Raw genomic sequence first — 25,000 nt, 5'->3', positions numbered from 1 at the left:
ACCCTATCCCACCCACCGCACCGCTCTTACCTTAGTCCATGTGACATTTGGGGTGGGGAAGCCAGAGGCCATGCATGGGAAGACTGCAGCAGAGCCCGCTGGGATCCGCACCTCTTGGGGAGCTGAGATCTGGGGCAGCGCTGGGGAGGGCAAGGGCGGGCACACACCATTGGTCCCCTGGCAGTTGGGGGACGGTTGGGGGGGCTGGCATTCCTGGGGAAGGAGGGGGCAACCGTCCTGGGAAACATATGCCACACAGGCTCAAGCACAGTTCGGGGGCCAATCTGCTGAGGATCCTGGGGAGCTGGGTAATGGGAAGGGGTGGGGAGTGGCCGGAGAGGAGAAGGGAAGGTGACGCTGGTATGAAGGTACCCCCGCGGGGGAGGGATGTTTGTGAGTTGGGGTGGGAGTGCTCACCCTGAACCAGCAGCAGCACGTGGGACTGGGTGGTCCCCGCGCTGTTGGTGGCCGTGCAGCGGTACTCTCCAGCATCGGCTTGCTCCACGCGGGCGATCTTGATGGTGTTTCCGCTCTGCACGACGCCGGCCCGCAGCTGCCCCCGCACTTTACTCCAGCTGACCTGGGGCTTGGGATCGCCCCGGGCCAGGCACTCGAACTCCAGGGAGTGGCCGACCACCACGGTCTGCACGGCTGTGCGGGCGTTGATGAGGACTGAGGGCAGAGCTGGGGAGCGGGAGGGGAGGGCTGGTAGTGACCATCGGGTCACACTCTCCACCCAAAGGTTCGGGCTGCCTGCTCCACACCAGGGGACTGCCTGCTGTGTCCCCCTGACTCCCACCTGCCTCTCTCTTTGCCCAGCTCCTTCCCCAGACCAACTCAGAGTCCAGGCCTCTGGACCCTCCTCCCTGCTCCGCTTCACTCACCGTGCACAACCAGCTGGGCGCTGGCCTGGGCCTGGCCCCAGGGCCCGTGTGCCCGGCAAATGTATGTCCCCTGGCAACTCTGGTCTAGGTTGTGGATCCTGCAGAGAAGACAGGAATGCTAGAGAGGGGCGGGGCATGGAGAGTGGGGGGCAGGGAGCCGAGGAGGGGGACAGGACACGGGGGTGGGGGGGTGGGGGGCAGGCAGGGCCATGGATTGAGAGCACAGAGTCCTGCAGGCTGGGTGGGTCCATTTGAGGATGGCACCTGTGGCCTGCCGGCCAGAGTGGGATATGCTGTGGTCTTGTCCCCACAGTGCCCAGCTCTCTGGGCCCCGGGCTCTTATTATTATCATTAATAATAATAATAATAATAGCATTTATTAAGCACTTACTATGTGCAAAGCACAAGGCCCTTCGTTCTGGTTGTACAGCTGGGCCTGCCCGGGGGGAAGGACCAAAGGCCGTGCCTGCGTGCGGAGTCTGCCCGAGGGGGAGGAACTCTGGCCGCACCGGCCCACGGAACCTGCCCACAGAACCTGCTTGAGGGGGTGGGACTTGGGCCACACCATCCCGCAAAGCCTGCCCAAGGAAGAGGGTCCCTCACCTCAGCACCCCGTCCTGTATGCTGTGACCGGCAGGCAGCTGTCCTCCTTCCTTGAACCAGTGGAGTTGGGTGCGAGGGTCCCTTGGTACAGCGCAGTGGAACTCAGCGCTGCCTCCAACACCCTTGGTCTCAAGCTGGGGGGAGACGTGCACGACCGCGGGGCCGCCTGTGGGGCACAGACATTGGGGTTGATGCCCAGCTCGAGGAGCTGGGGCCCAGAGACTTTCCCTGGCTCCCCCAGACACGGTGGACGGGGGAGGCGGCGTGGGCAGGAAGGAGGAGGAGGGTTGAAGGCTAGATCTCTATGCTCATGGTGCCTGGATCCCAGATAGGAAGAGGCAGGAAGCAGAGGACGCCTGAACCATCCCAGGGCCGGGACGATCACCGTCTCACTCACCCTGGACACTGAGCTGGGCAAAGGCCTGGGCAGAGCCCACCTTATTGGAGACGAGGCAGCGATACTGGCCGGCGTCTCCAAGGGTGGCAGAAGCGATGTGCAGGGTCCCGTCCTGTACGACAGCATGCCCGGGCAGACTCCCGTTCACCCGGGTCCACTGGAAGGTCAGTGGGGGGGTGCCATGGGCCAGGCACTGCAGCTGTACCCTCTCCCCGACCCCGACTGAGGCTGCTTCTGGGAGCGTCGTGGCATAGGGGTGTGCTGCGAGGGAGGAGACAGGCCCGGTCAGTGAGGCTGGTGGGAGGATACTGATTTGGGGTAGTCGGCCAGTGGAGCAGGGGGCAGGTGGGAGCCGGAGAGATGCTGGAAGCTTCCGGTATAGACCAAGGCAAGTCCCTGAGGGGTTGTCGGTGATTTCGGCTCTTCCCAGGGAACCATGGGCAGCGGGGATCCCAGGTCAAGCCCTCCCCTGCAGGGTCACCCAGCAGAGGCCCGCCCAGTGGGGACCCACTGCCCAAAGGGCTACCCTCCCTGTCCCGTTAGGCAGCTCCTTACTCTCCACATGCAGGGTGACTGTGGTCTCAGCGTGCCCAGCCGGGCTGCTGGCATTACAGATGTACTGGCCCGAGTCCTGCTGGGCCACGCGAGGGATGATCAGAGTGTCACCCACCAACTGGTGCTGCCAGGGTAGCGGGGCCCGCAGCTTGGTCCACTGCAGGGTCGGTGGTGGGCTTCCTGGGGGCAGGAGAGGCCCTGCAGTCACAGAGCTGTTCGCCTGACTACTCCCTTCAGCACTGCCATTTCTCCTCCCCCCTTGGTTTCCCCTTTCTTTTTCTCCTTGGTTCCCTGCTTAATTTACCCCTTCTTCTTTCCCTTCTTATCCCTTTGGTTTTCCCCTTCTTCTCCTAGGTCTTCTTCTTTGTCTCCCTTTTCTTCTCCCCCTTGGTCTTTCCTTTCTCCTCTCTAGTCTACCCCTTGGTTTCCATCTTGGTCTTCCCCTCGTTTTCCCCTCTGGTCTTCCCCCTTGGCCTCCTCCTTCTTCTCCCTATTGGTCTCCTCCGCTTCTCCCTTGGTCTCCTTGCGTGTCCCCTTTGGTTTCTCCCTTGATCTCCCCCTCAGTCTTCCCCCAGGACTTCCCTGCAGTCTCCCACTTTGTCTTCCCCTCAGTAACCTACTGGCCTCCCTTTCGATCTCCCGCTCGGTCTCCAGGACCTCGGCTATACCTGGACCCTACCAGGCTGGGCCCTAACCCAGACCCCTCAAGGCAAATGTGACCTCATCCCACCTGGAGTTCCAATTCCTCAAACAGGACCTGGATCCCAGTTCCAAGTCTACCTAGTCCCCTACCTGAGGCACCCCGCCCCACCCCCACTCCTTACCTGTAGCAGAGCAGCGCAACGTGGCGGTGGCCCCGGCTTCCACGGTCATGACCGGCTCCTCCACCTTCACCTGGGGGGCCCCTGGGGCACCAAGGCCCGTCTCCACACTCACCACCACCTGGGCCTGCGCCGTGCCCAGCGCGTTTTGGACCACACACAGGTAGGTTCCAGCATCCTCCGGCTGGGCCGCTGGAATCTAGGGTAGGAAAGGCCGGCAGGGTGACTCCTGGCCCTCTGTCCTCTTCAGACTCAGAGCCTCGCGGCCCTGGCTCCCAGTCCTCACCCTGGCTCTGCCCTCTGCTTCCCCGCCCTCCCGCCCCCTCGGCCTCGATGCGGGCCCCACGCCCCTCACCTGCAGGATGGCCTGGCTGTCCAGAGGCCCGAGGGTCCGCTGCTCAACCTTGTGGGGTGCCCCGAGGCGGGACCAGCGGGCAGTCGGCCGTGGGTCCCCGGTGCCCACACACTCCAGGCTCACGGCTTTGCCCACTTTCACCTGCACCGGACCCTTGGGCAGTACTGACACGGCGGGAGGTCCTAGGGAGGCCGAGATGGGGAGATGGGAGTCAGAGGGCTGCCCCTGGGGGGTTGGGGTGGAGAGGAGCAGCCCACCCTCTTCCTGCCCTGGCCAGGCTCACCTTGAACACTGAGGCTGACCACGCTGTGGGCCACGCCGTACGGGTTGGAGGCCACACAGCGGTAGGTCCCGAGGTTGCTGGGACGGGCGCCCACGATGGTGATGATGGAGCCGTTCGGGCTCAGATGCACGTTGTCTGGAGGGGTGGGGCAGGAGGAAGTCAGGCCTGTCTTCCTCCTCCAACCCTGGTTCCTCCCTCCCTCCCAAAGGCAGAGGGAGCTAGCACAGCCCAGAAATAATGATGGTAGGATTTGTTCAGGGCTTACTATACTGTACTACACTGTACTAAGCGCTGGGGTAGATACAAGATCATCAGGTGTGATGCAGTCCCTGTCCCACATGGGGCTCACAGTAGAGAGAGAACAGCTATGGAATCCCCATTTTGTTGATGAAGGAAACTGAGACACAGAGAAGTGAAGTGACTTGCCGCAGAACACGCAGCAGGCAAGTGGCAGAGCCAGGATGAGAACCCGGTTCCTCTGATTCCCAGGCCTGTGCCTTCTAAACCATGCTGCTCCTGCCGGGAAGCTCTCCCAGCACTACCAAACCTCCCCATCCCCTCCAGACTCTGACGAGAAAGCTGGCAGGATCAATGGGGCACCCCACCCTCTTCCCAGCCTGGGCACGGGGCCACCCCAACCTGCCCTTCTGGTCGCTCAGCCCCCGGCCCGATCCCTCCTCACCCTCCAGGTCCTGGTTCCGTGCCATCTTCCACTCAATGCTGATGGGCGCAGCCCCGTCGTGGACCAGACACTTGAAGCTGGCATTCTGGCCCCGCTGCACGGTGGCCCCGGGAGGGTCGATGGAGATGACGGGGCTCTGCAGGCCTAGGGGAGGGGTGGGCTCAGTGGCGGGAGCGGGGAGATGGGGCAGGGCCTGGGGAGTTAGACGACTGGGGAGGGCAGCAGCTGGACAGGAAGGGCCTGAGGGGGAGAAGTGGTAGAAGGCTCCGACAGGCGTGGATAGGGTCCGCCTGGGCCTCGCTCACCTCCCGAAGTGCCAAACTTACGGTAGGAAGAGCCGATGCTGGAAAGCACCGTGACCACCAGCGAGGCCTCCTGCGAGCCCACGCGGCACACGTACTCGCCCGAGTCAGCCGAGGTCACCTGGGGCAGCCGCAGACGGGAGCCGTGGACCTGTTTGGGCAGAGCGGGGGGCGGAAGGTGAGGCAGGGCGAGGTGGGAACCTTGGGCCTGGTGGGAAGAGCGGGGCAGGAGGGGAGGCAGCGGAAGGGACCCGGCTTTGGGCCAAAGCTGCTGGTGACCTCTTCGCCTCCCCACCCCTTCTCAGGCTCTTCCCAGGTCCCCCCAGAGCCAGCAGGCCGCTCTGGATGGCTCACCCCCGCAGAAGAACCACTCAGGTTGCTCCCCCGGGCCCTCATACCAGATGCTGGGCGGGAAGGCTGCCCCCGCGCCTGTACCACGTGACTCTGGGCTGGGCCTGGGTGGCCACCAGGCAGTTCAGGTCCAGCGTTTGCCCTTCGGTCACCGATGAGGACGAGGACTCAATCCGGATGGGGGTACTGGATCCTGGGCCAAGACATGGAGAGAAGGGTCAGAGCCCCAGGAATAGAGAACAAGCTACGGCCTGGGCCCGGGGGGAACTCCGCATATCGAGCAAGCTGCAGCTGGGGCAGCAAGGCTTCCAGGGTGCTGGGATCCCCGGCACGACACCATGTCCCCCGGGATGCTGTCTGGTCTAGAGGGACACCGTGTCCCCCGGAGACGCTGCCAAGCTTGGGATTCCCCTGTACACCGCCTCCCCCCAACCTCTTCCTGACCCCTGGTCCAAGGAGAGGCATCTTTCTCCTAGGCCCTGGCTGTTCCTGTGACAGGAGGGCCTCGTAGCCTCTGAGCTGGCACCGGACCGACTTTCCTGATGGGCAGAGATTGGGCCCAGCTGGATGTGGGGGTGCTGTTGAGATAGAGAAGTAGCGTGGCTCAGTGGAACGAGCCCGGGCTTGGGAGTCAGAAGTCATGGGTTCTAATCCTGGCAATGCCACTTATTGGCTGTGTGAGTTTGGGCAAGTCACTTCACTTCTCTAGGCCTCATTGACCTCATCTGTAAAATGGGGATTAAGACTGTGAGCCCCACGTGGGACAATCTGATCACCTTGCAGCCTCCCAGTACTTAGAGCAGTGCTTTGCACACAGTAAGCGCTTAACAAATACCATTATTATTATTATTATTATCCTGGAGAAGAGGAGCCAATCTGGGGGCCATCCCTCCGTCTATCCATACCCAGCCTGCTGTGACTAGCCCCACCAGTCCCCTGCCTGCCTTACTAACCAACCCCACCAATCCCCACTCCGGTTGCCCCTCTCACCTGGGCCAGAGTTAGAGCCTGCCCCAGAGCCCTGGATGGTGACTATGACCGAGGCCTCCTGGGAGCCGGAGCTGGTGGCCACCCGGCACACATACTCGCCCGAGTCGGCCGGGGACACCTGGAGCAGCCGCAGCCGGGAGCCGTGGATCTGCGTGGGCAGAGTTGGGGGTGGGGACGGAGCGGGGAAAGGCTTGTGAATCTTGGATCGGAGCACCGGACACTACTGTTGCCCCAGGCCTCCTGGGACCTGTCCTCCCATTTCCGGGGATATCAGTACGGAGCCGGCCTCCAGGCGGACCAGAAGGCCCCCAGAGGGGCCAGAGCAGGTAGGAGCTCCAGGATAGAGCCCCGGTGGTCAGATGAGGGGCTGGGGTGGGTTACTGGCATCATCACAGGGGTCAACTCATCAGAAGGGGTCACCCGGCTGCACCCCTGCACGCTGCCCGGGGGAGGAAGAGTGCGGCCGAGACTGCCACTTGGCCCACCCTGAGGCCCACTGTCCTCTCCCCGCTCTCTTCCCCTTCTCCCTCCTGCTCCTGCCTCCTGGGGCCACAGCTGTTGGCCCAGAAGGAGGCCGGGCAAGCTGAAGAGCAGGGCAAGCCCCGAGGGACAGGAGGAGGAAGGAACGGGCAGGACGCCTGCCCTGCATTCCCCAGGTTTTTCAGCCTGCCCGACAGCTCCCCTGGCAAAGCCGCGGGCGAGCGGGGCTGGTCCACAGACTTCTCTGCAGCTTTGGCCGTGGTCCGCCGCCCTGCCCGTGGCCCCGCCCCCACCCCCTGACCCCTTCCCGGGCCATCGTACCTGGTGGTGGGTGGGGAGGTTGCCCCCGCGCTTGTACCACATGACTGTAGGATGGGTCTGGCCAGCCACCAGGCAGTTCAGGTCAATGGTTTGACCTTCGGTTACCTCCAAGGATGAAGACTCGATCCGGACTGGCGGGATGAACCCTGGGGCTGGGGGCACAGATAGCGGGTCACCCCGGGCTGGGAACACTGACCCATCCCCAACTTATAACCCAGGTTGGGCCCCAGAACCTGGACCCTGCCCATTTCCTCCCTCCAAAGTCCTGGGTTCATCAGCATTCTTCAAGGCTCCCCGCCCCACTCTACACCCATCTCCAGATGGATGGAAAGAGGTCGTATCTCCTGGGTGAATTGGCAGACTCGAGGGGCAAGCTCGCTCTTGGAGGGTTGCTGTTCACCCGGATAACACTGGGGCATTAGCTTAGAGGCCCAGAAAGGAGCGAGCCCCAGCTTCTGTTGGGAAGGAGTTAGCAGTGATGACCGGTCTCAGAGCTCCAGCCCTTCTTAGCCCGAGCGAGGTCAGTTGGGAGCCCGGCTCCAGCCAGGCTCCCACGGACACCCACTTCTGTTAGTTCCCACCGGCCTGGGAAAAGTCAAACCAGGGGTCAGGGGGCCGGGACCACGCTCACCTCTCCTGGAGACCCACCGGCCAAACTGGGGTTCCCGGATCATCTTGCCGGACCCACCCTTGGGCCCTGCTAGCCCCCCAGGCCAGACTCACGGGCGGGCGCTCCGGCGCGGGGCGAGATGGTGACCAGGACGGAGGCCTCCAGTGCATCGATGTTGTTGTTGGCGCGGCACACATACTCTCCCGAGTCGGCCGGAGTCAGCTGGACCAGGCGCAGCCGGGAGCCGTGGGTCTGTGGCAGAGGTCGGAGTGGGTGGGAAGAGAAAGGTTGGGGAATGGGTGGAAGGGGACCCCAGAGAGAGAGAGGGACAGGGAAGCAGAGTTGGTGGGGGCATCAGGGCCCGCCAGGGATTGAGGTAGCCAGAAGGGCCCAGGCCCAGCCTGTGGTTTCCAGACAGAACTCCTCCCATGCTGCTCCCCAAGGGTCCACGGCGTCACCCTACCTGGTGGTGGGTGGGGAGGCTGCCCCCACGCTTGTACCATGTGACCGTGGGGTGGGCCTGGCCTGCCACCAGGCAGTTCAGTTCCAGGGTTTGCCCTTCGGCCACAACGGAGGACGAGGACTCGATCCGGATGGGCGGGGGGCCGCTTGGGGCTGCGGAGTGGGCGATGCAGAGAGCGAATCAATTTCAACCCGGCCAAGAAACACAGACAGGGAACCGCTGGACCCTCGGCCCCTCCCGACACCCTTCTCTCCTCACCGCCCCGGCCGGGCCTCCTCTTCGAGCCCAGACAGATGCCCCTTCCTCTTCCAGCTCCACCCCTGCCACTGCCAAGCTCTGCACCTAGCTGAGCCCCCAACCCAGCTGAGCCACTTGCCCCCCCATCCACACCACTCATGGTCGAGTTCTACCCCGTGCTCTAAACCCAGGCCCTCTCACCGTGGGGAGGGGAGGAGCCCTCGCCACCCTGGATGGTGACGACCACGGAGGCTTCCTGGTGGCCAGCGCCGCTGCTGACATGGCACACGTACTCGCCCGAGTCGGCCGGGGTCACGTGTGGGATGCGCAGTTTGGTGCCCACGATCTGGGGAGGGGGAGAGAGCGGCAGGCATCTGCTGACCCCTCAGCGCTCTCATTCCCTCAGATCTGCTTTATCCCTCCACAGTCTGGTCCCCCTCTCCCTCAGAGGGCTGCAGCAGACTCCTCCCTGGCCTCCCTGCCCTTTATCAATCAATGAATCAGTGGTATGAGTGGTTACCATCAGCAGAGCACTGTACTAAACACTTGGGAGAGTACAATACAGAGTTGCTAGACACGTTCCCTGCCCACAAGGAGCTTAGAGGCGGGGACAGACTTTAAAACAAATTATGGATATGTACATAAGTGTGGCAGGGCTGAGGATGGGGTGAATGAAGGGTACAGATCCATGTGCATAGGTGACATAGAAGGGAGAGGTAGTAGAAGAAATGAGGTCTTAGGGAAGGCCTCTAGGAGATGTGTCCTCCCTGCCTCTCACCCTCTCACTTCCAGTTGGTCCTCAAACGGCAGCAGGCCTTGACTGCTGTGGCTCACAGGTACTATTCACACAAAATCAAAACTCCTGGCCTTCAGCATCGAGCCCAGCCCCTCCGAACTCTGTCAAGCAGCTGCCCCCACCCCCAACCTTCTACCCTTATCCTTGTCTGGAATTCCCTCCCTGCTCCTCTTGGCCAAATCCCATCCCCTGCCTCCGCCGAAACCCTGCCCAAACCCATCTTGACTCTGCCTCATCTTTCCAAGGAAGACTGTATTCAACAGCAAGCCAAAGACAGCGCCTGGACCAATTCAGTGCACTGCTGCTTCAGGCTAACAAACCTAACTGGCCTTGATACTAGTAGGGTGCTAAACACTGAGCTAAGTGCTGGAGTAGATACAATATATGCAGATCAGACAAAGTCCCTGTCCCACTCTGGGGCTCACAGCTTAAGGGGGAGGGAGAACAGACGCTGCACCCCCATTTTGTGGATGAGAAAATGGAGGCACAGAGAGTTAAGTGACTTGCCCAAGTTCACAGAGCATGCAAGAGGCAGAGCCAGGATTAGAACCCAGGTCTCCTGACTCCCCAATCGAGGCTCTTTCTGTCAGACCACACTCATTCCTGGCATTCTGCCAAACCCAAGAATTGCACATGGGACCAGAATTCCTCTATTCCTGCCAGGGCGGTTTTCTGCCCGCGATGAGCCCGCCCACCCCAGGCTGGGTAGCCAGGAGCAGCTGGCCGAAGATGGGCAGGCCGCAGAGGGGCAGGCCACGGAGGGGCAAGATGCAGAGGGCCCTCTGTCATTTGCTCTTTTTTGGTTTGTGTCTGTCCTGCCTCTCCAGCAGAGTGACTGTCAGCTCCTTGAGGGCAGGCCTCTGCTCCCATATCACAGGGTCTGGGGCTCTATGTGCTGTTGGGGGGGAATAGCTCAATCCAGCCTGGACCCCAGGAACCCTGGCCTCCCCTATCCCCTAGCATCCCCCCCAACCCCAGTTGTCCCAGAGACTGCAAGCCCGTTGTTGGGTAGGGACCGTCTCTATATGTTACCGACTTGTACTTCCCAAGCTCTTAGTACAGTGCTCTGCATTCATTCAATCATATTTATGCACTTACTACGTGCAGAGCACTGTACTAAGTGCTTGGGAAGTACAAGTCGGCAACCTGTAAAGACATATATATGTTCCTACCCAACAACGGGCTCACAATCTAAGAGGGGGAGACAGACGACAAAACAAAACGTGGACAGGTGTCAAGTCGTCAGAACAAACAGAATTAAAGCACACAGTAAGCACTCAATAAATACGATTGAATGAATGAACCAGGACTTGGGAGGGGGTCGAAGGAGCTGTCCCTCCCCACCCCCCAAGATTCCTGAAGTCCTCTTCTTACCTGGTGGCGGGTAGGGAGGCTGCCGCCACGCTTGTGCCACGTGACTGTGTGAGGCGCCTGGTTGGCCACCAGACAGTTCAGGTCCAGGGTCTGACCTTCAACCAGGGACGAGGACGAAGACTCGATCCGGACACGGTGAACTGAGGTCTGGCCTGAGGGAGGAGCCGGGAGGACTTGGAGAGACTGTTCTAGACTGTGAGCTCACTGTTGGGTAGGGACCGTCTCTATATGTTGCCATCTTGTACTTCCCAAGTGCTTAGTACAGTGCTCTGCACACAATAAGCGCTCAATAAATATGATTGATTGAATGAATGAATGAATGAATGAATGAATGAATGAATGAATGAGGCAGCCACCTGTCTCTGGTCCCACCCAAACTCAGTGCCACCTGCCCCCAGCCCAACCCCAGCCCACCTCTGGCCCTGCCCATGCCCAGCTGCTGCAGCCCCCAGTAGCTCCACCCATCCCAGCCTGGCAGGCCCCCAGCCTGCTTCCAGCCTCTCCCACCCCCAGATGCTCCAGTGTCCAGCTGGCCTTCGGTCCCACCCACCCCAACCTCACCCTCCTCCAGCCCAGCCCAGCCCTGCCCACCTCCAGCGCAACCTACCCTCAGCTCCACCGCCGTCCAGCACACTGCCAGCCTGTCGCCAGCCCCACCCTCCTCCAGCTCGACCCACTTTCAACCCACTGCCAGTCTCACCCACCCAGAGACCCCCCTGCCCACCACCTGCAGCTTTGCCTGGACTCACCGTGGCTGTGATCCGAGTGCCGCTGCTGGATGGTGACCATGACAGAGGCCTCCCGGGAGCCGGAGCTGGTGGACACGCGGCACACGTACTCGCCCGAGTCGGCCGGGGACACCTGGTGCAGCCGCAGCCGGGAGCCGTGAACCTGCCGGGGCAGAGTTGGGGGCTGGGAGCAGGGACTGGGGCCGTCCCAATCATCTCGTATCTTCCCCAGTGCTCAGCACCAGGCTTGGGGCAGAGTAAATGCTTAACAAATGCCACCACCATCAACGGGACGGAGCAGTTGCTGGTCTGGTCCCCCTCCCCCTGACACTGGCCCTGTTCCCGGCCAAACCCTCACCACCACTCAATCGATCAATTGTATCAATCGAGTTCCTCCTGGGTGCAGAACAATCAATCAATCAATCGTATTTATTGAGTGCTTACTGTGTGCAGAGCACTGTACTAAGTGCTTGGGAAGTACAAGCTGGCAACATATAGAGACAGTCCCTACCCAACAGTGGGCTCACAGTCTAGAAGGGGGAGACAGAGAACAAAACCAAACATATTAACAAAATAAAATAAATAGAATAGATATGTACAAGTAAAATAAATAAATAAATAGTGTAATAAATATGTACAAACATATACAGGTGCTGCGGGGAAGGGAAGGAGGTAAGACAGGGGGATGGAGAGGGGGACGAGGGGGAGAGGAAGGAAGGGGCTCAGTCTGGGAAGGCCTCCTGGAGGAGGTGAGCTCTCAGTAGGGCTTTGAAGGGAGGAAGAGAGCTAGCTTGGCGGATGGGCAGAGGGAGGGAGAACACTGTGCTAAGCACTTGGGAGAGTACAACAGAAGTAGCAGACACGCTCCTTGTCCCCAAGGAGCTTACAGCCTCGCGACAGAGATGACACAAATTACAGCTAGAGGAAGAACAGTGCTCGCTTAGTAGAGTATGAAAATCAGCCTGTACCAAAGAGCACTGACAGGTTGTGAGCGCTTAAATAATGATAATAATAATGATGATGGCATTTATTAAGTGCTTACTATGTGCAAAGCACTGTTCTAAGCGCTGGGGAGGTTACAAGGTGATCAGGTTGCCCCAAGTGGGGCTCACAGTCTTCATCCCCATTTGACAGATGAGGTAACTGAGGCCCAGACAAGTGAAGTGACTTGCCCAAAGTCACACAGCTGACAATTGGCGGAGCTGGGATTTGAACCCACAACCTCTGACTCCAAAGCCCGTGCTCTTTCCACTGAGCCATGCTGCTTCTCCAATGCTTGGATGGTCGAGAATGCTCAGCTGAGAGCTGGGAGGATGTGGCCCAGGGTGACCCAAAGAAATCCCAGAAGGCCTCCTGGAGGAGGTGAGGTTTTTTAGAGGGCTTGGAAGGTGAGGGCTTGAAGTGGGAAACTGCTCTAGGGAGGAGGAAGGGCACATGCCAGGCATCAGAGGTGGGAGTGTCAAGCTGGAGGCCCAGTGAGAAGCAGAGCTTGAGAGGAAGGAATGAAGAGCGCAAGCTGGGTTGCAATGGGAGAAGAGAGTGGATAATTGGGAGCACGAGTGCTGATGAGAGCCTTACGGTCTGTGGTCAGGAGTTTCTGTTTAATGGGAAGAGGAATAATAATAATAATAATGGCATTTATTAAGCATTTCCTATGTGCAAAGCACTGTTCTAAGCACTGGAGAGGTTACACGGTGATCAGGTTGTCCCACGGGGGGCTCACAGTCTTAATCCCCATTTTCCAGATGAGGTAACTGAGGCACAGAGAAGTAAAGTGACTTGCCCAAAATCACACAGCTGACAAATGGCAGAGCTGGGATTTGAACCCATGACCTCTGACTCCAAAGCCTGGGCTCCTTCCACTGAGCCACGCTGCTTCTCTGGGAATGGGCGTGTTGCCTGGGGAAGGCACAACGGCGCTCCCCAATCCCTCCCCGGATGCCTTCAAAGCTGGGGTAGGGACGGGTGGAGCCCTGAGCTCAGGTGTGGAGGCCGAGCCCCCTTGGGGTGTGGTGGCTGGCCGCTCTGGGGTCCTCCCCAGGGTGCAGAGCTCACCACTCCCCAGAACCAGAGTGCATCCCACTTCTCCCAGCCCGCCGATCCCCAGGCCTCCATACCTGGTGGCGGGCGGGGAGGCTGCCCCTGCGCTTGTACCACGTAACCGCGGGCTGGGCCTGGCCGGCCACCAGGCAGTTCAGTTCCAGCGTCTGCCCTTCGGCCACCACCGAGGACGAGGACTCGATCCGGATCGGAGGGATGGAACCCGAGGCTGGGAGACATGCAGAGAGGGAGGGTGGGGGGGCGGCCAGAGGCTTAAGCACAATTTCTCCGGCATCCGGGTGGAGCCCTGGCCACCTCCCCTCTCCTTGCCCGAAGCCTCCCACCCTGGGAGCCGTGGAGCGGCCCCTCCCTCCCCAGGGTCTGCCCCACACTCACCAGGGATGGAACCGGAGGCCTCGATGGTGACCATGACTGAGGCCTCCTGGGATTCGGAGCCAGTGACCACGCGGCACACGTACTCGCCCGAGTCGGCCGGAGACACCTGGAACAGCCGCAGCCGGGAGCCGTAGACCTTCCGGGGCAGAGAGGAGGGTGGGGAGAATGAGGAGTGTGGGCTCACGTCCAGAGTTTGCACCCATCCCCTCCACAAATCCCTCATATGCTTCATGCCCTTCTCTTCCAAGAGGCCTTCCCTGACTAAACTCCCCTTTCCTCTTCTCCCACTCCTTTCTGTGGCACCCTGATTTGTTCCCTTTATGCACCTCCCCTTCCCAGCCCCACAGCACTTATGTACATATCTGTAACTTATTTATTCATATTAATGTCAGTCTCCCTCTCTAGACTGTAAGCTCATTGTGGGCAGGGAATAACTGTTTATTGTTATACTGTACTCTCCCAAGTGCTAGCGTGGCTCAGTGGAAAGAGCCCGGGCTTTGGAGTCAGAGGTAATGGGTTCAAATGCCGACTCCGCCAATTGTCAGCTGTGTGACTTTGGGCAAGTCATTTAACTTCTCTGTGCCTCAGTTACCTCATTTGTAAATTGGGGATTAAAATTGTGAACCCCCCCGTGGGACAACCTGATCACCTTGTAATCGCCCCAGCGCTTAGAACAGTGTTTTGCACATAGTAAGCGCTTAATAAATGCCATCATTATCAGTATTACAGTGCTCTGTACACACTAAGTGCTCAATAATAATAATAATAATAATAATAATGGCATTTATTAAGTGCTTACTATGCGCAAAGCACTGTTCTAAGCGTTAGATAAGTACGATTGAATGAATGAATGAATGCCCATCCCTCCTCAGTCCTTGAATGCCACCTGCTCCCCGCTGAAGGCTGCGGGCACCACTAATCCCGTGCCTTCTTGACTCAAGGCCACGATCTAAGGTTCAATTTGTGATCTTGCCCCTATCTCTACCAGTTTCCTCTCTTACACTGTCAGCTCGTTGCGGGCAGGGAACATGTCACTTTCTTTTTCTGTACTTCCCAGGCGCTGAATTCAGTGCCCCACACAACGTGGGCACTCAATCAAAACCGCTGCTACTGCTGTCAATACTACCGTTATAGTTACTACTGCTGTTGCTACTACCACCACCAAACCATCACCACCCCCACCTCCACCCCCACTTCTTTCGCCACTTTTTCAGTACCTGGTGGCGGGCGGGGAGGCTGCCCCCGCGCTTGGACCACGTGACCACGGGATGGGCCTGGCCGGCCACCAGACAGTTCAGTTCCAGCGTCTGCCCTTCGGCCACCACCGAGGACGAGGACTCGATCCGGATCGGAGGGGTGGACCCCGAGGCTGGGAGCCATGTGGAGGGGAAGGTGGGGCGGGAGGAGGGTTGAGCACAATTTCCTCGGCACCCCTGATGGAGCCCTGCCATCTCCCTTCCCTTTGCCCGAAGCTTTCCACCCGAGGAGATGTGGAGTGCCCCTCGGCCCCCACAGGGTCTGCCTTGCGCTCACCGGGGATGGAACCAGAGGCCTTGATGGTGACCATGACCGAGGCCTCCTGGGAGCCGGAGCTGGTGGCCACGCGGCACACGTACTCGCCCGAGTCGGCCGGGGACACCTGGAGCAGCCGCAGTCGGGAGCCGTGGATCTGCGTGGGGAGAGAGGAGGCCGGGGAGATTGGGGGGCGGGGGTGTAGACTCACATCCAAATGTTTGCCTCCCCTCATTCCCCAAATCCCTCATATCCTTCATACCCATCTCCTCTAAAAGGCCTTTCCTAAGCCCCCTTTCCTCTCCTCCCACTCCATTCTGAACGTGGCTCAGGGGAAAGAGCCAGGGCTTTGGAGTCAGAGGTCATGGGCTCAAACCCCGGCTCTGCCAATTGTCAGCTGTGTGACTTTGGGCAAGTCACTTAACTTCTCTGGGCCTCAGTTACCTCATCTGTAAAATGGGGATTAAGAATGTGAGCCCCCCGTGGGACAACTTCATCACCGTTTAACCTCCCCAGTGCTTAGAACAGTGCTTTGCACATAGTAAGTACTTAGTAAATGCCATCATCATTATTATTATTATTATCTCTCTGGCTTGCTCCCTTTATTCATACCCCACTCCCACCCCCAGAACACTAATGTACATATCTGTCATTTGTTTCTTTATATTAATGTCTGTCTCCCCATCTAGACTGTAAGCTCATTGTGGGCAGGGAATGTAACTTCGTTATATGGTACTCTCCCAAGCGCTCAGTACAGTGCTCTGTACACAGAAAGTGCTCAATAATTCGATTGAACGAATGAATTAATGAATGAATGCCCATCCCTCCTTAGTCCTGGAATGCCACCTGCCCCCCAATGGGACTGAGGGCACCACCATCCCAGGCCTGCTTGGCTCCAGGCCACAATTTAAAGGTTTTTACTCCGTGGTCCTTGCCCCTATTTCTACCTGAGTTTCCCCCTTGCACTGTCAGCTCCTTGTGGGCAGGGAACACATCACTTTCTTTCTCTGACCTTCCCAGGGGCTGAATACAGTGCCCCACACCACATGGACACTCAATCAATAATAATAATAATGATGATGGCATTTGTTAAGCGTTTACTATGTGCGAGACACTGTTCTAAGCACTTGGGGGGGGGGATACAAGGTGATCATGTTGTCCCACATGGAACTCACAGTCTTCATCTCCATTTTACAGATGAGGCAACTGAGGCACAGAGAAGTCAAGTGACTTGCACAAAATCACACAGCTGACAAGTGGCGGAGCCGGGATTAGAACCCACGACCTCTGACTCCCAAGCCCGGGCTCTTTCCACTATGCCACGCTGCTTCTCTGTTGTTGCTATGGCTACTGTTACTACTGCTGTCAGTACTACCGTTACAGCTATTACTGCTGGTGCCACTACCACCACCAAACCATCACCACCATCACCACCATCGCCACTTTTTCAGTACCTGGTGGCGGGCGGGGAGGCTGCCCCCACGCTTGGACCACGCAACCGCGGGCTGGGCCTGGCCGGCCACCAGACAGTTCAGTTCCAGAGTCTGCCCTTCGGCCACCACCGAGGACGAGGACTCGATCCGGATCGGAGGGGTGGACCCCGCGGCTGGGAGACATGAGAAGGGGGATGGAGGCGAGGGCAGAGGGTTGGTCACAATTTCCCTGGAACTCCGGCTTGGGCCCTGGCCGTCGCCCTCCCCGGACCCAAAGATTCCCATCCTGGGAGCCGTGGAGCGGCCCCTCCCACCCCGCCTGCCCTGTGCTCACCGGGAGTGGAACCAGAGGCCTGGATGGTGACCATTACCGAAGCCTCCTGGGAGTCAGAGTCGATGGCCACGCGGCACACATACTCGCCCGAGTCGGCCGGGGACACCTGGAGCAGCCGCAGCCGGGAGCCTTGGACCTGCCGGGGCAGAGCAGGGTGTGGGGCGGTGGGGGGGACAGAGGAAACGGGGTTAGAGAGTGCAGAATCCCTCAGGTCTGAAGGTCTGCTTTGCCGAATGACCTCTGACATCGACAACGTCCTATCCATCCAAACGACTATCCCCAACGCCCCGACTGCACTCCTGGTCTTCCTGGAGGAAGCTCAATTCACAGATGCCTTCCGGGCAGAAGGAGTTATTTTGAAGGAGGGCCCCCTTTCGCCAGCCCTCCCACCCACCTCCGCAGATTCCCGCCTCCGTACCTGGTGGTGGGCGGGGAGGCTGCCACCGCGCTTGTACCACATCACCTTGGGCTGGGCCTGGCCGGCCACCACGCAGTTCAGGTCCAGGGTTTGCCCTTCGGCCACCGCCGAGGGCGTGGACTCGATCCGGATGAGGGCTCTGGACTCCTGGGCTGGGGGCACAGGCGGCATGCCGGGGTCACTGGCAGTTCCTGGGCTCCCAACTCCTCCGTTCCCCAGTTCCCCCACCCATTGCAGGAAGCATCTTTCGGCCGGAGAGCTGCTCACTCACAGGAGGAGACGCTGCTCTGCACTTGGACGAACAGGCTGGCCTCCAGGCCACCGCCAGCCCGGCACACGTACTCGCCGGAGTCTGCGCCTGTGACTTGGTAGATGCGCAGGCGGGAACCGGACACCTGCACACATCCGGAAGGGAAAGGGGAGGAGGTTGCTGGGGCACAACGGGCCCTTTCCCTCCCACGATGCCCAGGAGCCAAGGCCGCCCTGCATGGTGGGATTCTGCCCCCTACCCAGTTTAGAGAAACAGGAGGGATGGGGACCCCTCAGGTGACCACATCCTTAGAGTCCCCTGCCCCATCCGCCTGTCTGTACCTGGTGATGGGCAGGGAGACTGCCTCTGCGCTTGAACCACGTGACTGAGGGCTGGGACTGCCCGGCCACCAGGCAATTCAGGGTCAGAGTTTGACCTTCGGCCACTGCCAAGGGCGAGGATTCGATCCGGATGGGTGGGGGGCCTCCTGGGGCTGGGGGGCCTCCTGGGGGGCAAAGGAAGTGAATTAGAGTCCCCCCATCTGCCCCAGAAAAGACAGCACAGGGTCTCTGCCCCAGTTCCAGCCCCTCACCCTTCAATCTGTCCCTTGCCTGACTGAGACTGCAGAGCCTTGTCTGGGGAAGGTGGCGCCCAGAGCCGGGCAGATTTTCAGAGTTCCAGCCTCCCAGAGGGAAAGAAAGCAGGGGGAGGTGGGTGGGCAGGGGAAATCAACAGGGTATCCTGGGCAGACCCGTAGACTGGAAGCCTGTCCCCAGGTGGGGACAGATGGGGACAGTCTCGGATCTGATTACCTTGTCCTGACTCCAGCGCTTAGCACAGAGCTTAGCACATAGCGGGCATTAAACAAATGCCACTAACAAAAAGAAATAAGTCCCACGGACAACATCTCAATCTGCTGCATCTGGGGAGGTTGAGGGGAGCCGGCTGCTCCCACTCAGGAACCTGGGCCGCAACCAAGATGTGCTGTCAGGGTGGAGGTGGAAGGGAGGGAGGCCCGAAGGGAGAGTGTTTGGGAGGGGGGGCAGTCCAGGAGGGCGTGGGGGAGGTTAGGAGGAAGGGAAGGGCAGAGCTGCTCTAAGGAGACCCTCAACTCTCCCACCTGCTACCCCCTCAACCATACCTCCCTTACCTGGAAGAAACCCAGACTCCTGGATGGAGACCATGACCGAGGCTTCATGGGAGCCAGAGTCGATGGTCACAAGACAAACATACTCGCCCGAGTCGGCCGGCGTCACCTGGTACAGCTGCAGCCGGGAGCCGTGGACCTGCGCAGGCAGAGTGGGGGGCGAGGGAGTGGGGTTGGGACAGAGGAGGTCCCCCAGACTCACTCGGCTCCCAGTGCCTGGGGCCCCAGGCCCCTTTCTTCTATTTGCCAACCCTCAGGTTCCTTCCCAGGTGTGGCCTGAACCACAGAGGTTCTTCGGGTGGATGGGAGGGGCACCACTACCCGCTGCTTAGGTGCCTTGAAGTCTTCAGAGTTAAGGGCATGGCACCCTCATAAGGTCAGGAGGAGCCATGGGCAAGAGCCTTGTCCTCCCAACACCTCCCCCATGCCCCCTGGCCCCCTGTGCCCCGATACCTGGTGCCGAATGGGGAGGTTCCCCTGGCGCTTGTACCACAGAACCGTGGGGTGGGTCTGCCCGGCCACCAGGCAGTTCAGTTCGACAGTCTGTCCTTCGGCCACGGACGAGGATGAGGACTCAATCCGAATCTGGGGGTTGTACCCTGGGGCTGGGGGAACCGAGAGCAGGTCAGAGCTCAGAGCGCTGCAGGCCCAAGGGCCCAGAGGGCAGGCCGGAGCCCCTCGACCCGAGTCACCGTCCCGGCCGCCAAGCCTGAGTGACGCTAAGCTGGGCCCAGCTACACTGAGGCTGCCCACACTGCTCTGGGCTGGGCAGTGGCTGTAGGGCCACTGGCCATGGAACCAGAGTGCCCATGCACTGATCGCCACACTACTGGGCTTTCCGCAGCCTGGAACCTGGGCCCAGACCCTCCCTCTCCCAAGACCTCGACGGGAATGCAGGTATGGTGTCCTTGGACTGGGCATCACCCCTGCGTCCCCAGTCCTGCCTGGCCTCTCTCTCCCACCAGACCGGTGGGAACTCGAGGATGGTCACTGGTGTCAGGTGGCCCAGGCCTGGGCAGTGCAGCCTGGAGCAGCCAGGATTCTGAGCCACCTTTGCCACTTTTCTTGTGGTCCAATTGTTGCTGCTCCAAAGTAAACCTCCCCATGCCACCACCCCTTTCCCTTTGGGGTCTAACACCGTTCACCCCTTAAGACCACCAGGCCCCAGAGGTCAGGAACTCGGCCTGCATCAGACCCCTGGCTGTCTTTCCCAAGCACTGACTTCCCTGCTCGGAGCATCCTAAGGGAAGTGCTCTCCTCAAATGCCATCGAGGCTGATCCTACTGCTCTCAGTAATGAGACCCTTTCTCCTGGGGGTCCCCTCCAAGCCTGCTCCTCTCGGGCTCCTGCCCAGTTGTGGCCTGGCCCAGCCTAGCCGGCAGGGCACTGGGATCCTCCCTGCCCCCTCACCGTGGCCGGGACGGTGGTCAGAGCCGGAGCCGTGGAGGACAGAGACAGTGTACGAGGCCTCCTGCGAGCCCACGCGGCACACGTACTCGCCCGAGTCGGCCGGGGTCAACTGGGACAGCCGCAGCCAGGAGCCGTGGATCTGTGTGGGCAGAGCAGGGGGCGGGAGGGGAGGCGGAGTGAGGGGAGAGCCGTGGGCCCGGTTGGGAAGAAGAGGCAGGAGGAGGGGCGGCAGAAGAAACCCAGGCTTCGAGGCAAAGCCGTTGGTGGTCTCCACCCTTCCCCACCCCCACCCAGGCTCTTCCCTCGTCCCCCGCAGAGCCAGCAGGCCGTGCTGGATGGCTCTCTCCACCCCTGCAGAACCACCCAGGCTGCTCCCCTGGTCCCCATACCAGGTGCCGGGTGGGAAGGCTGCCCCCTCGCTTGTACCACATGAACCTGGGCTGGGCCTGGCCATCCACCAGGCAGTTCAGGTCCAGTGTTTGCCCTTCGGTCACTGACGAGGACGAGGACTCGATCCGGATGGGGGTGTTGGGTCCTGGACCAGGGCGTAGAAAGGAGTGAGGGGCAGGGCAAGGGGGCTGTGAAGGGGAGATCCCACAGCTCACCCTGCCCTGGTGCCCCCCCGACCCTACTCCTGGGACCCGCTGAGATCTCCCCCACCAAGGGCAGGGGCGGTGTTCTTACCCCAGCCTGGAGCCCTCACCTGGTGCCACCATCACCTCGACGCGGGCCTGAGCGGTGCCAGCAGGGCTGGTAGCCACACAGAGGTAGACTCCGGCGTCGGTCAGAGAGATGGTCGGGATCGTCAGGGTGACGATGTCCCGGTACTCCACACGGGCCTGCAAAATACATTGGTAGAGCCAGAGGTGGGTGAGGGGCACAGGGTGGCAGCCAATCGAGCACCAAGTGGGCATGGAGCGGGCACAGGGTGGGCACAAACAGGGATGGGGTGTGGATAGAACATGTACACAGCGAGGACAGAGTGGGGACAATGCAGGGGACAGAGAGGGGACAATGCAGGGGGCAGAGTAGACACGGTGGGGGGACAGGGCTGGGGATGGGGCAGGTGACAGTGAGGGGACAGAATGGTGATAGAGCAGGGGTCAGAGCAAGGTAGCAAGAGCAGAGTGGGACAATGAGAGACGGGTCTTGGGACAAAGAGATCATGGAGCAGGCCCAGGGGGACACAAATCGAGGATGAGAAAGTCACAGTGTCACAAGACGGTAGTCACAAAGACGTCAGGGAGAGGCAGACCTCACCGTCCGCCAGGAACCAGGAACTTGCCCGAGCCCAACTCCTGGGCTGGGGTTTTACAAATCGACAATGGTATTTATTGGGGGCTACTATGTGCGGAGTGTTGCATTAAGTGCTTGGAAGAGTACAGTACAACAGAGTTGGTAGACATGTTCCTTGCTTACAATGAGCTTATAGGCTAGAGGGAGGAATCCTCTAGGCTGAGAGAGCCTGCAGCGGTGGACAAAAGCCTGAGAGGATAGGGCGGAGGGAGAGAGGGAAGAGTGGAGGGAATCGGGAGAGATGGAAGGGAAAGTATGTGAGAGAAGGGAAAGAGGCAAGAGGTGTGACGTGAGATGGAGAGAGGAGGGCCCAGCCAGGGTTGAACAAGTTGGAAAAGGATGCAGGGAAGGATGGAGGCAGAGAGGAGTCTGGGAAGCTCGGGGTGAGGAGCCTAGCCATTGGGATGGAGGAGGGGGGCGGGGAGCGAGGGGAGGGGTTCACCAGAGAGCCTGGGGCCTCACCTGGTGGGGTAAGTGGCCCCCCTCCTTCTTCCATTTGATGGTGGCCGTAGGGGTCCCAGACGCTTGGCAGTGAAGTTCCATGTTGTGGCCTTCCTGCACCTGTGTCCGCTCCGGTCTCACCCGGACCTGGGGTCCGCTGCCCCCTGGGCCCAATCACCGCCGTCAAGTCTGGGTCTCGTACCACCCCTCCCCCTGCCAACTGCCCACCCTGGGCCCTGGGCCCCGATCCAGCTTCCCTACCCTGCGCCCCCAACCCTCCTCAGCCCCACTGGTCCCTCTCCTCACCATGCACGTGGAGGGTGGCACTGGCCACATGTTGCCCGGCTGGGTTTCTGGCTTGGCACATGTAGTGGCCCTGGTCCGTGGGCTCCACCATGGGGAGACGCAGGATGCCACCCAGGATCTGGGCCTTGTTAGGGATGACCCCTGGAGGGCCCCCTGCGTACAATAAGGGAGCATGAGCAGCTCTGGGTGAGCCTCATCCCTACCACCACCCAATGCCCCGAGAGCGAGGGGTTAAGTCTGGCTCTCCTCCAGGGCCCAGAGCAGGGATGAATACTGGAGGGCCCCCAGGCCCAACCAACCCTTCTCCCTTCCCCCATCCACTCGGCCATGGTCACCCCCACCTGTCCACGTCAGCACTGGGGCGGGGTTGCCGGTGGCCCTGCAGTGGAACTCAACAGGCTGGCCGGGCTGGACCGTCACCTGGGCTGGGTGGATGGAGGCCACGGGGGGTGACAGGGCTTCTGAGTCTGGTGACAGAGGCAGAGTGACAGAGCCACGTCAGGGGCTGGGAAGATGAAGGGGTCCACCCCGTCATCCAATCCTGGCCTCTGGTCCCGGTCCTTCCCTGCACTGTGGATGGGGCCTATGGGAGCTGGGCAAACAGCTCCCTCCGGACAGGGCCAGAAAAACAAACTGTGGGGTCACAAATGGGACCCGTGCCCAAACGCTCTGGCCCTAGCAGCGTCCTCCTCCTCCTCTCATCCCCAGACCATACCGGTGGCCTCGCTGGGGAAATCGGGGATGACTGAGAGGGGACTTGGGAAAAGCCTGGGTGCCTGGCATGGCCTCTTCTCCAACTCCTCGTTGCCTGGGGCAGAGAAAGGACTGGGAACCACAGCTGAGAGGGTGGTGGGCTCTGACCCCAGACTGGGGCCCGGTGGCGGTGCCGGGGCAGACGGGGGTGGGGCGGGGCTTGGCTGGGTCTGGGGCCCTTAGGGTACTGGTGAGGAGTAAGGGGTGGGTGCCGATACCCTCTACGTGCAGCGTGGCAATGCCCTGGTCCATGGCGAACATGTTGGAGCCGGTGCAAACGTAGGTGCCGGCATCGGAAGGCTGGACACCGCGGATGGTCAGGATGCCGTTGAAGTCCATGGCGTGGGCGGGCAGCTTGCCATTGTGCAGCCGTGTCCACACCAGTGTGTAGGCCGGAGACTAAAGCATGGAGCATGGGAATCAGGAAGGCTGGGTCTCTCCCTCTTTGTGTCTGTGTCTCCTATTCTCTGTGGCTCTTGGGTTTCCTCCCAATTTTCCCATGCTCCCACTGTGCCCCCAGAGACCCAGTTCTTGGGCTTGAGGTCCATTACTCCAGCATCTCCTTTACATCTCCTCTCCTTTGACCTCATGCCCTCATCTCTGGTCTGCACCCCACTTTCATCTTGCACCCCCACTTGCGGAGGTCCTCACTACGGTCCAGACCCAACTTGGACCTTGCACCCCTATCTCTGCCAGCTCCGCCACGGACGGCACCCCACCTGGCTTTTGGCCGTGCAGACGAAGGTGACGTCAGTCCCGGGCCTCACGATCTGGTTCCTCTCCTCCTCCACAATCACCGCGATGGCCTTGATGGAGGCCTCTGCAGGGACCAGACATAGGGACACGGCCCCTCAGCTGGCCTCCCAGTGTCCCCCTCCCCTGGCATTCTATGCCCCGAGGCCAGGCATGCCCGGGGGCCAGACGTGCCCGGGGACCAGGCGTGCCCGAAGGTCTGGGACGGTGGGTGGAATAACCTGGGAACGGAGTGCAAGGAAGCCCAGGCAAGCCAGACTGCAGGCTGGGATTTAGGGTAATGATGGCATTTATTAGGTGCTTACTATGTGCAAAGCACTGTTCTAAGCGCTGGGGAGGTTACAAGGTGATCAGGTTGTCCTACGGGGGGCTCACAGTCTTCACCCCCATTTTACAGATGAGGGAACTGAGGCACAGAGAAGTTAAGTGACTTGCCCAACATCACACAGCTGACAGTTAGCAGAGCTGGGATTTGAACCCATGACTTCTGACTCCAAAGCCCATGCTCTTTCCATTAAGCCAGGCTGCTTCTCCAAGATAATAATAATAATTAATTAAAGATAATGATGATGATGACAATAATAATAATAATAATAATAACAATAATAATAATGGTATTTGTTAAGCACTATGTGCCAAGCACTGCTCTAAGCACTGGAGTAGATACAAGGTAATCAGGTTGGACACAGTCCCTGTTCCACGTGGGGCTCACAGTCTTAATCCCCATTTTACAATTGAGGTAACCGAGGCACAGAGAAGTGAAGCAACTTGCCCAAGGTCACACAGCAGACCAGTGGAGGAGCTGGGATTAGAACCCACATCCTCTGCCTCCTGAGCCCACGGTCTTGACATTAGGCCACAGTGTTTGGGACGCGGGGGGCGGGCAGAGGATGATAGTGGGGGTAGGAGGGGAGAAGAGGGTGGAGGTAGGGCAGGTGGAGGGGGCGCGGGCAGGGGTACTCACGGGAGACGAGCAGCTCGGCCCGGCCGGTGTTGGCATGCTGAGTGTTGTGGCAGGTGCAGATGTAGATGCCAGCATCCGACAGCTGGACCTTGGGGAAGTGGAGCTCGGTACCTGTCGGGGAAGCCAGGAGCCAGGGAGTGCCTCAGGTGGGCTCCCTTTCCCGTGACACAGACCCCTGAAAGACACCCCCCCCTGCCCCCAACCGAAGGACCCCCATTTGGCCCCGCAACCAACCCCACGGGCGTCTGTCACTAATCATGTTACTGTGGACAGGGTACCATACTAAACGCTTGGGCGAGGAAAATACAATATAAT

The 25,000-nt window shown here is 60.0% G+C and overlaps 1 protein-coding gene across 1 annotated transcript in view; it reads right to left on the bottom strand.

The window, feature by feature from the left end:
• Positions 1 to 25,000, bottom strand: part of HSPG2 (heparan sulfate proteoglycan 2) — a 116,973-nt gene that overhangs the window by 13,884 nt on the left and 78,089 nt on the right. The window contains 39 exon segments of the mRNA XM_038746153.1: positions 31 to 140; positions 418 to 684; positions 885 to 982; positions 1,488 to 1,653; positions 1,885 to 2,145; positions 2,440 to 2,619; positions 3,264 to 3,459; positions 3,616 to 3,797; positions 3,899 to 4,033; positions 4,581 to 4,724; positions 4,907 to 5,033; positions 5,281 to 5,426; positions 6,224 to 6,371; positions 7,025 to 7,176; positions 7,748 to 7,886; positions 8,098 to 8,249; positions 8,536 to 8,680; positions 10,505 to 10,656; positions 11,254 to 11,395; positions 13,350 to 13,501; positions 13,669 to 13,804; positions 14,886 to 15,037; positions 15,202 to 15,337; positions 16,635 to 16,786; positions 16,948 to 17,083; positions 17,366 to 17,517; positions 17,637 to 17,760; positions 17,957 to 18,120; positions 18,766 to 18,901; positions 19,216 to 19,378; positions 20,175 to 20,311; positions 20,562 to 20,707; positions 20,876 to 21,011; positions 21,931 to 22,073; positions 22,216 to 22,368; positions 22,557 to 22,682; positions 23,187 to 23,367; positions 23,688 to 23,788; positions 24,686 to 24,796. Coding sequence (XP_038602081.1) covers positions 31 to 140; positions 418 to 684; positions 885 to 982; positions 1,488 to 1,653; positions 1,885 to 2,145; positions 2,440 to 2,619; positions 3,264 to 3,459; positions 3,616 to 3,797; positions 3,899 to 4,033; positions 4,581 to 4,724; positions 4,907 to 5,033; positions 5,281 to 5,426; positions 6,224 to 6,371; positions 7,025 to 7,176; positions 7,748 to 7,886; positions 8,098 to 8,249; positions 8,536 to 8,680; positions 10,505 to 10,656; positions 11,254 to 11,395; positions 13,350 to 13,501; positions 13,669 to 13,804; positions 14,886 to 15,037; positions 15,202 to 15,337; positions 16,635 to 16,786; positions 16,948 to 17,083; positions 17,366 to 17,517; positions 17,637 to 17,760; positions 17,957 to 18,120; positions 18,766 to 18,901; positions 19,216 to 19,378; positions 20,175 to 20,311; positions 20,562 to 20,707; positions 20,876 to 21,011; positions 21,931 to 22,073; positions 22,216 to 22,368; positions 22,557 to 22,682; positions 23,187 to 23,367; positions 23,688 to 23,788; positions 24,686 to 24,796 — 5,879 coding nt within the window.

Source organism: Tachyglossus aculeatus, chromosome 5 (assembly GCF_015852505.1).
Source record: "Tachyglossus aculeatus isolate mTacAcu1 chromosome 5, mTacAcu1.pri, whole genome shotgun sequence".
Classification (NCBI taxonomy): Eukaryota; Metazoa; Chordata; class Mammalia; order Monotremata; family Tachyglossidae; genus Tachyglossus; species Tachyglossus aculeatus.
Note: the sequence above shows the minus strand (reverse complement) of the source record. Positions and strands in the feature narration are given on the sequence as shown.